The sequence below is a fragment of the Ursus arctos genome, unplaced genomic scaffold (genome assembly GCF_023065955.2).
Source record: "Ursus arctos isolate Adak ecotype North America unplaced genomic scaffold, UrsArc2.0 scaffold_12, whole genome shotgun sequence".
Lineage (NCBI taxonomy): Eukaryota > Metazoa > Chordata > Mammalia > Carnivora > Ursidae > Ursus > Ursus arctos.
The window spans coordinates 23310171-23325785 of NW_026622786.1; the positions used below are offsets into that span (position 1 = coordinate 23310171).

At 39.8% G+C, this 15615-nt stretch overlaps 2 protein-coding genes across 7 annotated transcripts in view; one reads left to right on the forward strand and one right to left on the reverse strand.

Annotated features, from left to right (window-relative positions):
* The window catches only part of TRMT13 (tRNA methyltransferase 13 homolog), a 28728-nt gene extending 20748 nt beyond the window's left edge, over positions 1 to 7980 (reverse strand). For 4 of the 6 annotated variants that reach the window (XM_044383611.3, XM_048220702.2, XM_044383612.3 and 1 more), the window contains exons 1-3: positions 7746 to 7892; positions 5009 to 5055; positions 4854 to 4920 (exon numbers count right to left, since the gene is read on the reverse strand). In XM_044383611.3, the coding sequence (XP_044239546.1) occupies positions 4854 to 4920; positions 5009 to 5055; positions 7746 to 7892 (261 nt within the window). Of the gene's footprint in view, positions 1 to 4853; positions 4921 to 5008; positions 5056 to 5887; positions 5970 to 7745 lie in introns of all 6 variants that reach the window. The other 2 variants (XM_026497538.4, XM_026497536.4) reach the window with 2 other exon arrangements.
* SASS6 (SAS-6 centriolar assembly protein) overlaps positions 7915 to 15615 on the forward strand; it is a 49426-nt gene continuing 41725 nt past the window's right edge. The window contains exons 1-3 of the mRNA XM_026497542.4: positions 7915 to 8296; positions 13685 to 13745; positions 15534 to 15613. Of these exons, the coding sequence (XP_026353327.1) occupies positions 8232 to 8296; positions 13685 to 13745; positions 15534 to 15613 (206 nt within the window). The 5' untranslated portion in view covers positions 7915 to 8231. The remainder of the gene's footprint in view (positions 8297 to 13684; positions 13746 to 15533; positions 15614 to 15615) is intronic.

A 15615-nucleotide genomic window follows, 5' to 3' on the forward strand; every position in this document is an offset into this window, starting at 1 on the left:
AAAAATTCTACCTAAGTATCTAGATCAGCATTGTCCAACAGAACTATCTGCAATGATGGAAATATTCCATATCTTCCCTGGAACATGGCAGCTGTTAGTTTTGAAATATTGCTAGTGTGAGGAATTGGATTTTCAATTTCATTTTAATTAGCTCGAATTAAATAGTTACACATGGCTAGTGGTTACCATACTGGACCATGTAGATATAGAAGAATCAAATAATACTATTTCTACAAATCCTGTTCTAAAAGTAAAAGCTACTCCTGGGACTTATGCATACGAATCGGCTTTTGTTATACAGGAGGGTAACATGCTGACTGTGTGTTGCTGCCTTTACTTATATGGATAATAAGGATACTGGAGACTAGGTGGAATAGGTGAAGACAGTAGGTATTACAATGTTCTGTTGAATGACTGGAAAAACTGTAATAGAAAATTAGCTAGAACTATTATAATTTGACATACTCTTAGTTTAAAATGGTTGCCAAGAGTGCCCCAGGTTAAGTTGTGCTGTGGGCTAGATTTTTTTTTTTTTAAAGATTTTATTTATTTGAGAGAGAGACTGAGAGAGAGAGAGAGAGAGAGAGAATACGAGCAGGACAAAAGTAGAGGGACAAGCAGACTCCCCTCTGAGCAGGGAGCCTGACATAGGACTCGATCCCCCAACCTGGGCCAAAGGCAGACGCTGCTGACTGAGCCACCCAGGCACCCTGTGGACTAGATTTTTAAATGTGAAAACTATTTATACAGGAGAAACTTATCACCAATTTACTTTCATTTGGCATGCAGAATTTTTAAAAAAGATTTATTTATTTTAGAGAGAGCGAGGGAGTGAGAGTGAGTGGGGGAAGCGGCAGAGGGAGAGAATCTTCAAGCAGATTCCCCACTGAGCATGGAGCCAGACTCCCGGCTCGATCTCATGACCCATGAGATCATGACCTAAGCCAAAACCAAGAGTCAAAGGCTGAACTGACTGAGCCACCCAGGCACCACAATGTATAGAATTTTTAAAAAATGATGAACAGTTTTACAAAATAAACCAGGATAGTGACAAAACTTTGCCTGGGTTCCAAGTTTCACGTTACACATAATGCACTAGATAAATGCCATTCTGCATTTTTTTTCCTGCATCCTGTCATCCCATTGTTCTCCTTCCTTTCCATGGTCTCCTGGCATGCAATGGAGTCTGTGCAGGGCTATTCCATTTCTTCTTTTTTTTTTTAAGATTTATTTATTTGACAGAGAGAGAAAGAGCACACAAGCAGGGGGAGCAGCAGGCAGAGGGAAAGGGAGAAGCGGGCTCCCAAGTGAACAGGAAGCCTGAAGCAGGGCTTGATCCCAGGCCCCTGGGATCATGACCTGAGCCAAAGACAGACGCTGAACTGACTGAGCCACCCAGGGGGGTAATTCCCTTTTTAATAAATTCACCTCTTCTCTCAAACTTTTCCCAGAACACGTATTCCACCTGTTTGCCTGAACTAAAACCTGGCACTTAGATAAGTTAGCTAATCTCCATGCATACTTGAAAGTAAAGGCAACATTCTTTCTTTTTTACTAAGGGGCTATCTGGGGTGGTCATCTTTTTTCTTCTATAGATCTTAATGTAAAAATACTTCCTGTTAAGTTTATGTCATCTGACCTAAGCTGGTTCTCAATTGGAACGCATTTGGAAACGTATGGGGCTATTTTATTGTCAAAATGACTGAGAGGGGTTACTTGGAGACAATTCTCCACGGGTCTCTCAATTTTCTGCAAGTGTTACAAGCAAGACACACCGACAACCTTTGTTCCACACTCTCTTTTCAAGGACATTTGTATACCAAGCAGTCTTGGAAGACAGAAATAGTGTCTCCTAGAGCAGATCAGGCCTGCTTACAGTACAGTATAATAAAGAAATGTCTACTTATGGAACAGAGGTCAGGCAGGTTTCCTTACTGACCATTTTATTTTATTATTATATTCTAAAAGATTTTATTTATTTATTTATTTATTTATTTATTTATTTATTTTAGAGAGAGAGAGAAAGAGCATGCATGTACAAGGGGGGAAGAGTTGAGGGGGAGGGAGACGGGGAGGGAGGAGGGGAAAGAATCTTAAGCAGACTTTGCACTGAGCACAGAGCCTGACGTGGGGCTCAATCTCATGACCCTGAGATCATGATGGCCTCAGCCAAAATTAAGAGTTGGACCCTTAACTGACTGAGCCACCCAGGCGCCCCTATTATTCTTTAAAGATTTATTTATTTGAGGGAGAGAGAGAGAAAGAGCATACACGTGAGTGGGGGCTGGGATAGAGGGAGAGAATCCTCAAGCAGACTCCCCTCTGAGCACAGAGCCCAATGTGGGGCTCAATCTCATGACCCATGAGATCATGACCTGAGCTGAAACCAAGAGTCAGATGCTCAACTGACTGAGCCACCCAGGTGCCCCTTTACTGCTCATTTAAAAAGAAATGTATTTCCTAAGCTTGGGGTTCTTCGGCTGTGACATAAACTATGCACAAAAATGTGCAGCATTCACCTAGGCCCTGACGACTCCATGGACCTCAGGGAACAAGGGGAATCAATGCAGGCAAGAAGCCCATGTTACTTGCTGAGCAGTGAGTAATGAAGTCCTTCGTCTCTGACTTAGGAGTCTCTTCTGCCAGCATCCACAAACCTGTGGCAGTCTAATTTTTAATTTTTAGAAATTTTTTTATTTATTTTAAAGATTTTATTTATTTGACACAGAGAGAGAGACAGCCAGAGAGAGAGGGAACACAAGCAGGGGGAGTGGGAGAGGAAGAAGCAGGCTCATAGCGGAGGAGCCTGATGTAGGGTTCAATCCCATAACGCCAGGATCACGCCCTGAGCCGAAGGCAGACGCTTAATGACTGAGCCACCCAGGAGCCCCCAGTCTAATTTTTTTTTTTTTTTTTTTTTTTTTTTTTTTTTTTAAAGATTTATTTATTTATGTGACAGAGAGACAGCCAGCGAGAGAGGGAACACAGCAGGGGAGTGGGAGAGGAAGAAGCAGGCTCCCAGCGGAGGAGCCTGATGTGGGACTCGATCCCGGAACACCGGGATCACGCCCTGAGCCGAAGGCAGACGCTTTAACGACTGCGCTACCCAGGCGCCCCCCCAGTCTAATTTTTTAGCTTGAAAATAAGATTACACTTCAGATCCTTCATATTCCTCACAAGTGCCTTTGCCATTTGCTGCTCCGAGTCCAGGAATACTAAATACAGGGATGCGTTGAAATACACAGGACATGACTATACCACTGGAAATGCCAAAAGCCCACTGAGGGTAGGAGCAGCTCACCCTTCGATGTCAGTGTCACCTAGAGTTCTGTCTCATGCTCTATTTCCTGCCTATCTCTTGTCTCATCTTCACTCAGCTCTCCCCTTATATTCTATACTCCAGTCATGTGCAATGCCCAGTCCCAGATAAAGCTATCAACTCTCTCACTTCCAGGTGCCTACATATGTTTTTTTTCCTTGTCTGGTTGATTCTCCTCCCACTGCCCCCCTCTTTTTAGAGGGAGGAGTGAGAGAGAAAATCTTAAGCAGGCTCCATGCCCAGTGTGGAGCCTGACTCGTGGCTTGATCTCACAACCATGAGATCATGACCTGAGCTGAAATCAAGAGTCGGATACTTAACCAACTGAGCGACCCAGGTGCCCTTGGCTGATTCTCCTATGACACTCCTTCAGAGAAGCCTCACGTCAGTGAGTCCTTCCCCATCTCTCTCATTCCCTATTTCTCCCAAAAAACGGTTAAGCTCTTCTCCTTTATTCTTTCATAGTACTCTGTATTGAATCAATTTTAAACACATAATATTGTATTTTTTGTCTCTCCCCACTAGATTGTAATGTTCTTATAGGCAGGGTGCTTGATACAATGTCTGGCTCAATATTTATTGAATAACAAGTTCCTCCCCCACCCTTCCAATCTCTTACCCTGGGTAACTTAAAAATCCAAGGCTTTACCTATGACTTGTATGTATTTGACTTCCAAACTAACCACTCTATTGACGTTCAGACTAACATAGCCAACTCTCAGCTTTTATTCACCAAGTTTTCTTGATTCTGCTACTTAAATAATTCTTGCATTTATTCCTAACCCTTTTCCTCTTTCATTAGTCTCTTATCATGTCCCACCTGGATTTTAGCAACAGCCCCTAACTAGTCCTTCTAATTCCAAGCTATCTTCCCACACTGCTCTGAGAGAAAGTTTTATAAGCGGTAAATCTGACCACACCATTCTTCAGCTTAAAACCTTTCAGTGGTTCCCCATATCTTTCAGAATAAAGTCCGCGTTCTTTGAAAGTCTCAATGTGGTTTCCCAGTTTGTCTTTGTGCATACAGTTCTCACCTACAAGGACTCTTCTTCCATTTCTTTGCCAAATCAAGACACAGGTCAAGTGTTACTTCCTCTGGGAAGCTTTTCTTGACCCCTTGGATATAATTTTAATTTTTATACAAGTATGTGCTCTTATGACATGTACTTACTTCTTTCATTGAACTTATTAAGATCAATTATTTACAAGTTAATTTACCAGTCTCAAATAAACTCCCTGAAGGCTGGGACCATATTTTATTGAAATAAATTTAGTAAGCACTAAGTAAATATTTGGAATAAATTGTGAAATTACTCTCTAAACAAGACACTTATTGCATAAAATTTTTTTATCTGAATTAGGATTATAAGTGGATTCACAGTCTGATGTCCTATATACACTCAAATGCATTTACCACATTCAAGCCTTCTGAGGCCAGAGTCTTGTTAAGTATTCACATTTGTAATCAACTAAGTATATATAAACATTACATACCACATATTTCACCTTTCAGTTTTACTGATCAAACACTTACAGGTTTTGGCTTCTCTCTTGAGTTACATTTTTTCAAATGCTTTGCTAGTTGATCTTCATATACTGTGCTAAATTTAAAGAGAAAATTATTTAAAATAAGACCTGTGACAATTATTCTTTCTAGCATAGAAAAACCCTTATCTGACCCATACTTACTGTTTTGGATCTAAAGGACACAGAATTCTTTTCCGAGCATTTTCTTCCTAATAAAGAAAGATGGTATGTTGACTTGGATGAAAAAGATCAAGTTCATTGCTTACAGACATTAGATATAACTTTAGTGTAATCATAAGCTTATACATTCCCAAAACAAGGTAAGGAAACCTTAGAAGGACATTAATAAAACATTGGCAAGATAAGGTCATAGAGTTTAACAACAAAAATCTCCAAAATAGCTAGTTTTTGTATATATGAGCAAATACTGCTTTGGACAAGGGTTTATAGCATTAAATAGGTTATAGAGAAGGCCTACATATGGAATTTTGAATCTATGATAGCATGACTATAATTTGCACTATTATTTTATATTAATATATTTTAAAATAATATTTTACAGTTTCTCTTGGGGGGGCAAAACCACCTTCACTTAAGAACCAGTGGGTAAAAATGTGTACAAGTGGTCTCAGCTGTATGATACTTAAGACAAAAAGATGGAAACATAATGCCCAATTAGATCATAAATCACAGATTCAGTAGGACACCCACAGTTGAAAACCAAATGTAAAGTGTTTCCCTTGGTGTCTTGCAACGTTTCTTCAAGGGACCAATAACAACATTCCTTCTTCTCTAGGAATACCAATCGGTTTGTAAGGAACTAGTCATATTCTACTACTGTCACTAACTGCATTCATCTTTGAGATGTTTCATTAAGGTCAAGTATAAGGTCTTAGAGTGAAAACAAAACTTTCTCTTACCACAAATCTCACTTCTAAAAATTTTATTATTTTATAAATCTCATTTTTTGATCAAGGGATGTTTGCTGGTCCCCTCAAAACCACTCAATACGACTGTAGGTATACTTCAAAGAGTTCTCACCATGAGTCACAGGTCTCCCACATTCCAAAACAAGAATATGTTTGTTTCTGTATGCTTCACTCTAGGCAAGTATCAGGCAAATCTAAATATGAAGTAGAGTTATGGCTATGATTGACAGTAGCAGATGAAGGAGCTCTGGGGGCTGTTCTGTACTGGATATTGCCAGGGGTAAACCATCTGACTAACAGAAATAATGTCAATTAATACTGGACATCCAGAAGGCATGAAACCAGGTGCTTGCCTATTTGGATTCTAAAACTGATTAAACAGGTTCCTCTTCTACAAGCATTCTGCTCCTCTTGTTCTTAGTTTTATTTTTCTATCATATATATTCTAAAGAAATACACATACACAAAAATACACAGTGGACTCTTGAAGGGGGGAGGGGCAGCCACCCCCTCATTGACAACTTCTGGCTTCTCAAAAAATGAGATTTAAAAACTTTTTGATTTGGGGCGCCTGGGTGGCTCAGTCGTTAAAGCGTCTGCCTTCGGCTCAGGGCGTGATCCTGGCGTTCTGGGATGGAGCCCCGCATCAGGCTCCTCTGCTGGAAGCCTGCTTCTTCATCTCCCACTCCCCCTACTTGTGTTCCCTCTCGCACTGGTTCTCTCTGTCAAATAAATAAATAAAATCTTTAAAAAAAAAAACAAAACCTTTTTGACTTTACTAATAGTCTACTGTTGACCTGAAGCCTTACTGCTAACATAAACAGCTGATTAATGCATATTTTTTGTCGTACGTATTATACACCGTGTTCTTACAATAAAGCTAAAGAAAATGTTATTAATGAAGTCTTAATAAGGAAAATACATTCATAGTACTGTACTGTTTATGAAATCCATGTGTAAGTGGACTGCACAGTTCAAACACGTGGTCAAGGGTTAACTGCACATTATATATATATATATATATATATACACACACACACATATATACTTTTTTTTTTTAATTAAAGACTTTATTTACTTATTTGAGAGAGCGAGAGAGTGCACAAGCCGGGGAGAGGCAGTGGGAGAGAGAGAAGCAGGCTCCCCCATGAGCAGAGAGCCTGATGTGGGGCTCGATCCCATGACCCTGGGACCATGACCCACGCCTAAGGGAAACGCTACCGACTTAGCCACCCAGACGCCCCAAGGGTCAATTGTATATTGACAGTGCAATTATATGCATCATAGTATTCTCAAACAAAATTGTACGCCTCCTGTCTTCAATTTTAAAAGGAAAGTCAATTCTTACATGATTTTAAATCTTTCCTTCCCCCCTTCAGCAGTTACAAGTTGCTTTAAAAACACCGTACTCTAATTTTTTTTTTAGTTTTTAATCACTGCGTGCTCATCCGAAGTGCACTCCTTAATCCCCAACACCTTTTTCACCCATTCCTTCCCTTTCCCCTTTAGTAACCATCAGTTTGTTCTCTACAATTGAGAGTTCTGTCTAGATAAAATTTTTAAAAAGTTTCTCAACCGCATGCACACGAAGTGATTATTATTCACAAAACAATCAGAACACAATTAGTGAAACCTTGGGATCTTTGATCTCTATTCTTTCTAAACTACCTTTTCCCATCAGGAAGGCGGAGACTGGGCGGAGTGTGTGAGGCGGTAGTTTAGCGTAAAACTAAGATCTACCATTACCATAAGTTAGTATCAAAATAAACGGGTCACTGCTGGCGCTCTAGTTAGTGCGAGAAACACTGCACTTCGCTAGGGCTCATCATCGCTCCCTGGGGAGAGCAGGGCTGCGCTTAGTACAGAAAAAGCTGGAAAATCCAGGGAGCAGAAGCAGAAATCTGTCGGAGGGGAGTTGCCGGACCAAGAAACTTATTTCGAACTCTCCAGAGGGTAGGGCAATACCAGACCTCCGCGACTCCAGCGTGTTCCCCACAGAATCTTTTCCCTGCTGCCACCACCATCCTGCAGAACCGCTTCTTCTTTTCCACATAGTAACTGCACCGACCCTCAGCCGGAAACTCAGTCGTGTGCGGGGCCGGCGCAGAAGCCGCCATAATTCAGGGTTCGTTTAGGGTGGTAAGCATCGGGTGAAGAGAAGAAAAGTTCTCCGATTCCCTCGGGTTCCCTTCCCTTAACAAATATGGCTGCCCGGGTCCCGCCACGCAGGTTAATACCCGGAACTGCCTCCCCATCCTCCGCAAAACCGGAAGAAACTGATGGTGGCTGACGAGGTCCAAATCTCCCCCGCCTTCCCACTGTTTCTGTTTCCCCGCCTCCTCAGCGGAAGCCGAGCGCCAAACTCAAATTTTAGCAGGACCGGGACTCCTTCAGGCTAGTTCCGTGGGCCGGGCCTGCTGGACTTTTCCGCCTACTGGCAGGGGCAGCGGACCAACATGAGCCAGGTTCTGTTCCAGGAGCTAGTCCCGCTGCAGGTGAAATGCAAAGACTGCGAGGAGAGGTGCGGTTCCGCGTTACCCCGTGCCCGCGGGTGGCGGTTGGGGTCCGGCCAAGGCGGGGGGCGGGAAGGAGGGAGGAAGATGGCGGCTCTGGCCAGTGGACACCTGCTTGCGGCTGGGTGTGTTACGGGTGTCCCGGGACGCGGAGAGAGTCTCACTTGGAACCAAATATTACCTCTCTCACCAAGTTGGCGGTTACGGAGGGAACAGAAGGGAGAGTATGAGGAAATGGGAAGCTGACCCGCGTCAAGTTAATTTCAAAAGAAAACAAACTTAGCGCTGAACGGAATCACGAAAGATTATAGTCCTACTCTTTCTTTTTGACAAAGTTAATTTTGTCCGGAGAAGTGAAATAATTTGCACGAGAGCTCACAACAAGTTCACGGCGGGGCCGGCGCTAGAACTCTGGCCTTGGCTCCCCGCCCTTTTTTCGCTCTTCTTTGAATTATATTGGAAGTAAATGTAAGTTTCAGCTTAAAAAAGGTTTTATGGTGTAGTGCCTTTTCTTTACATTAGTTACTAAAAATAAGTTACGTTTAATCGACTAAAAACAGTAGAAGAAATGATAAATTTCATTCATTCATTTAACAAACACTGCTTATTGGCAAAACACCTTGCTGGGTACTGGGGATATAGTGGTCAGGAAGAACAGTCCTTGTTTTCGTGGTTTACAGCCCGGTGGAGGAGGAAATAAAGGCCAGTCTCACAGATAAACGCGAAATTACCACATTGACAAAGGTGGTGGTGCTGTTGAGGCTTAACAGATTTGATTAGAAGTCAGGAGATTTCAATTTTGTCTCCGTTCCGCCGCTCAATAGCTGACTCTTAACCTCGTTTCCTCATTTGTAAAGCTGACATAAGGTGCTTACATACATGATATGAGGATCAAGTCAGAAAATGTGTAAACTAAATAGTGTGGAAATGTGACGTTAGAAATGAAGACATTGCTTTATTGGGTAATGTGAAGCTAGTATATAGTTCAGAATTAGGTCTAACATCAATCCGCAAGCCAGGTATATCCTATACCACAACTAGTAGCTTCATGTGGAGATACTGTAGGATATTTGAGTTAGTCATTCTTTTGTGTTGTCCAGTATGAGAGTCACATATGGTTATTGGACTTTCGAAATGGAGCTAATCCGAATTGATGTGTGGTAAGAGTGAAATGTGCGTTGAGTTTTGAAGACTTACTTTGAAAAAGTAGGCAAAATATCTCAATTTTTATGTTGATTATAAAGATGACACTATTTTGGATATATTGGATATAAATTATTTTAATATAACGTTATTAAATATATTCTGTATATCATAAGCATTGGAAATGTTTGTATTTAACATATTGGATATATTCAAGAAAATATTACAATTAATTTGCCTGTTCCTTTTAATTTTTTTTAACGTGGTTTCTAGAAAACTTAAAATCACATATTTGGCTCATAGTTGTGGCCTCCATTGTATCTCTGTTGGATGTACTGTTCTAGAATAATTATGGAAATATAAGGGGGGAGCATCATTTCTGATTCCAGTATTGGAACTCCTAGTTTCTCTCCATTTCATTATATTGTCATCACAGTTATCTTCTTAAAATGCATTGTCAACCTTTTTACTCCTCTTGTTTAGAAACCATTGATATATTTCCATCACCTGTAGCAGGGATCAGCAAACGAGCTCATGGGCCAGGTGGCCTTCTGCTCGTTTTTTTAAATGAAGTTTTATTGGAACACAACCATTCTCATTTAAGAATTGTCTAGCTGCTTTTGTGCCATAAGGGCAAACATGAATAATTGTGACAGAGACCTTATGGCCTGCAAAGCCTAAGTATTTACTGTCTGGCCCTTTCCAGAAAATTTGCTGGCGCCTGACCCATAGGGAAAGCAGTCCAGACTTTAAATATTCAAGGCCAGTTCAGCTCAGCAGATACTTAATGAATACATACCATGTACCAGGAATTGTCCTACATGCTGAGATTGTCTAGCTTCCTCTCTACTCCCTTACATCCCGACAACAACAACAACAACAATTTTCATTCTGTGCCTCAAGGATCTCACGCTATTAATAGGGGACACAAAAAGTTCTTCTTTGGAGAGGCGGCATAGCACAGGTTGGGTTCAGGCTCCGGAGCCAGATTGTCTGGGTTTAAATCCCATTTCTGTCACTTACTGATTTTTGTACAATCGTTTTTTTCTTTGTGTCTCATCTTTAATGATGATAAAAGTACCTGCCTCATGGGATTATTAGGAGCATGAAATGAGTTAATACATACAAAGTGCTTAGAACAGTGCTTGAAGCATAGTAAGCGTTCACTAAATACTTATTATTAAAGTGATTAATTCATGAAGTGACATCAGTGTACTAGAGTCATGAAGAAGAAGGAACTTCAGTGGAAGATAACTCAGAGAACTCTGGAGGGAAGTAATGCAGAAGTTTGAACCCCATGGTTTGACACCAACCTCCTTTTTCATTTTTGTTTTATAAGTTCTTCTCCCCATATAGTAGTCACACTAATCCCTTGAATGTACCTGATATTCTTTCAATACCATACCTTTATTCCTGCTCTTCTCCCTGCCTCAAATGCTTTTTCTTTCATAATCTTCAAGGTTTTGTCTTAAATTCCTTCACTTTAAGGACATTTTCAAAGTTGCCCAAGTTGAAATTAATTGCCCTTATTCATTTATTAGATAGTATAACGTAGGTGAAAGGTCTGGGTTCTAATTTGGCCTCTGTAAGGTGACTTTAACCAAGTTTGTAACTGTGCACTTTAGGTTCTTCCTTTGTAAGACAGATGTAACTATTTACTTAGTTAAGACTGTTGTTAAATAAGATATGTAAAGCACCTGGTAGGTACTCAGTAGTGTAGGTGCTCAGTGTTAGTAACCCTTCCCTTCTCTTGAAGTACTAAAATACAATCAGAAGCAAGTCTGGATAGAGTCATTTAATCTGATTTGAGGACATGGACCATGTTTATATCTGTTTGTATCCCTAGCATCTAGCATACTACCTGGCTTAGAGTAGCTTTTATTTGTTTGAATTGAAAGGTTCAGGTCACAGCTTCTAGGTGGCAGAGATGGGCTAGAATCCAGTTCTGCTAATGCCAAATCTAACAACTGGTAGGGTGTTATGTGAATTTATGCATTGTTCAGAGTATGACATTTATTTTGAGAAATGGCATTTTTTATGAGTTTCTATTGATTTGTTTTATATTGTTCCTCTGACAACCATTATAATGGAGAAAATAAGGTTGTGATTTCAGATACTATATTTTCTGAAAGCTCAGGTTTTTCTACAATATACTTTGGGGGCAGAAGGGAGAGGTTTAATCTGTGGGCCTTTCCTCTTCCCTTTTTCTACCAAAACTAATGCCTTATAGACATTTGGAATATATGCAACAATATCATTATATGGCTCTTAAATTATATTAGTGTGATTCTTCCAGTGCTTATCTAAAGAATACTTTGCTAACTGACTTCTTGATTTTTTTTAAACAAATTTATGAAGTATGACAGGACTTTTGAAAGTGTATGTCACCATAAAAAGTTATCTACTGCAGTGTCACATCTTTGGCAGTATGTTTTAGAAAAAACTTCAAGACAAAAACCAAACATAATGACAATGTAGAACTGAAAAGGTCTTCACCTTCAACCTAACTCAATTCACTTATCTTACAAATTAGGAAATCGAAAGTTTTTTCCCCAAAAAAATAATTTTTTTTTTTTAAGATTTTATTTATTTGCCAGAGAGAGCTTGAGCACGCACAGGTGGGGGAGCGGCAGACAGAGGGAGAGGCATACTCCCTGCTGAGCAAGGAGCCTGATGCGGAACTCGATCCCAGGACTCTGGGATCATGACCTGGGCCAAAGGCAGACACTTAACTGACTGTGCCACCCAGGCATCCCAAGAGTACTTAATTTAAGTAGAATTAGGGTAGAAATCTAATCTGTTTCACATATATTGCTCTAGATAATAGAAAAGTAGAAATAAAACATTATCTTGTTCTAAAAACAATTCTTCCTATCTGTGGTATTTGCCAGGGCTGTTGGTTCCTTTTCAGATAACAGAAGTTATGGTAACCTTATGGTAACTTCATCATACTAAGATTTAGCATCCAATCATATGTTCAATAGGAAATTTAACTAAAATGACATTTTTTTTTAAAGATTTTATTTATTTATTTGACAGAGATAGAGACAGCCAGCGAGAGAGGGAACACAAGTAGGGGGAGTGGGAGAGGAAGAAGCAGGCTCATAGCAGAGGAGCCTGATGTGGGGCTCGATCCCATAACGCCAGGATCACGCCCTGAGCCGAAGGCAGACGCTTAACCGCTGTGCCACCCAGGCGCCCCTAAAATGACATTTTAAGCCAAAATAAAAATTGTAAGTTGGACCATAAAAAAATCTGGACAATTGAATCTGGCCTTGGTCAACTATTATCGAGTTTTTCCGTCAACACTCAGTTGCTAGGTCTATACTTTTTACTTCTGTAATAGATAAGTAGCAGAAAGTGGGAAAAATTTAAAACACATCTTTGGAAAAATAGCTTAAAATTAAATTCTATTTGTTCACTTTTTTCTACATATCAGGGAAAAGCCATTGTTATTTAATTCTGGCAGAATATAGAACTTCTGTGCGGAGATGTTTTTTTCACCAATTTTTCCCTTTATTTCCTTGATCATTTAAACATCTTTGCTCAGTTTGATTAATGGTATGAGCACCTTGATTTATATGCCTCTGATACAGAATTCTAGGATGCAGTAGGGAATGTGGAAAGCTATGGTTTGTTTTGGCGTTTAGAGTCACTCTAAGATAAGGTGGATAATAAACTGTTGACGTACTTCAGTGGATGTATTGCCTAGGGACTACACTGAGCAGATGTAATTGGTGGGTTTTGTGTACGCATAAGGGAGGGGAATGTGTTGTCTTACTTCCTGGATTGTAAACATTCCATGATTCCAGTACTGCTTCACATTTGAAGTTTTTCAAATGGAATCTCATAAATCAATTTGATCATTTGAATTGGTAATTTTTTTTAATGTGGTGAGTTGTTACTGAATTGAAGGTTTGCTTGGCTTTCAGTAGATGCTATTTAGAATCTGGGCAGTAAGTTATATTCCAGGCTAGTAATGGGAATTCCACATCATTTATCTCATTTAATTCTCACAACAGTCCCAATTTACAGGAGAGAAAAATATAATCTCTGGCTAAAAACCTGATTATTTACTAGTGGAATAACAAGAACTTCAAATCCGGTATGCTTCCCAAATATCTGTTCATAACTGAGGGAACATCTGTGGAAGGTCCTGCAGCTTAAGACTGAAAACTTCAGTTAATGCAAATGACAGTGCTAACTCATTCCATACAAATGTTTCTGACAATTGGGTATGTCTTTTCGTACAGGAGAGTAAGTGTTAGAGTGAGCATTGAACTACAATCAGTTTCCAATCCAGTTCACAGAAAGGTTGGTATTTCTTTTGAAATATTTTCTCTTTTTTTTTGGAAATGTAATTTCTATACATTATAATTATTTTTGTTCTTTAAGAATGTGAGATCTTTTGTTACACCAACTTCCTTTTTATTTAGTGCCAGTTTGTAACTTGCAAATCTGAGGTGGTAGAATCTTCTAAGACAACGACTGAGAGATTATTGTACCATGTATTTCTTTCTTTCTTTTTTTTTTTTTTTTAAGATTTCATTTATTTATCGAGGGTGGGGAGTGTGCGTGTGCGGGAATGGGCAGAGGGAGAGAGAGAGAGAGAGAGAGTCTCAAGCAAACTCCTCGCTGAGCATACCGGACTCAGGGCTTGATCTCACGACCCTGAAATCATGACCTGAGCCAAAATCAAGAGTCGGATGCCCCACTGACTGAGCCACCCAGGTTCCCTTACACCATCTGTTTCTAAAGCATAAAGGAAGGATTGCGGATTGGGAGACTTGGGGGTTAGGTTTGCACAATGCACTTATAAGTTGCTAGAATATATGTTGCTACCCTGTAGAATTGGCATTTCATGTTGTACATATGAAGATAGAATGAGTTGAAGCATTGCAGTGAGATATTTTTGAATCTTTGCCTTTTGAAGGGAAGCATTTAGAGCATCAGTCCTATATGATTTTCTAAAGTATGAGTCATTAGCAGTGATATGGATACAGACAAGATGACTAAGAAATAAAGCATCTGTTTTCTCTGTCATAGCTTTCCCTAAACATGATATTCAAGGACCTCGTGGTATTAGTAGTAGCTTCAGTTTTTTACAGCATTTTGGGGTGAATTTCAAGAAGGACTTCAGTAGAAGCTCCTTTAAGATCAGGACATTCTGAAGCAGAGCAAATACCTAAATTGCTAATTTTCTGGTGTAGAGATTATATATTTCTTACATGTTATTCTTTAGGCCTGCTGCACCTCTTCATTTTCTAGCTCTGCCTGTAAGTGGTTTAGATTTTTGTAGATAGCCACGAGTAGATTTTACTTCAAAGTGGAAGCTCATTCTTAACTGAATGCTGATTAGTTCTTCATTAGACCTCCATCATCTTGTTACTATGCCTGTTTTCTTTACATCAGTGTTCTCTAGAGTACATAATTTCTGTGTACTTACTTCTTTGTCACCTTTAGCTGCTATGATGTTCTGCCATACTGCAAATTTATGTAGAAAGTGATCTTTATGAAAGATATTCACTTCATGTGAAACTGAAAACAGATGGGGTTCCATGTCACCGGCCACCTGGAGTAGGAGAGAATAGGCCCTTAGGAAGAAGCCCTGGCAACGCGTTACCTGATACCCCTGTCTCCTGCCCAAAAGACAAATGCTCCTTTTCTAGGATACATGATGGCTTGTCATTTCAGCTGATGTATTGCCACTTTTGAAATATCAGACAATTAACTTGTGGACAACTGAAAATATAATTGAATATGATGTGGTCAGTGGTAGAATATTTTTATCATGGTATAGTGTAGCAAGGACTGGGTCTCAATTTTCCCAAGCCTCTAATAGGATGGTATTCCTCAGCTTTCAACTCTTAGCATTTAATTAGTTTTTATAGACCCCCACATGGCTGTGAAGGAGCAGAATATCTACCCGTGTTTAAGTCTCTTAAAGACTAATGAAAACCCAGCTGCACCAGAAAACAAAGTCATCTGAAGTATATTGGTGATACATTGTTGTTATTGGATAGTTTCACTTCTAAGAAGGAAGAAATTACTCTAAAAGCCTGATCTATTGAAAACATTAAAAAATAACAATCTTTCTTTTAGGATTTAGTTATCCGTCTGACTGATGATAGTGATCCATTTTTTCTGTATAACCTTGTTATATCTGAGGAGGATTTTCAGAGGT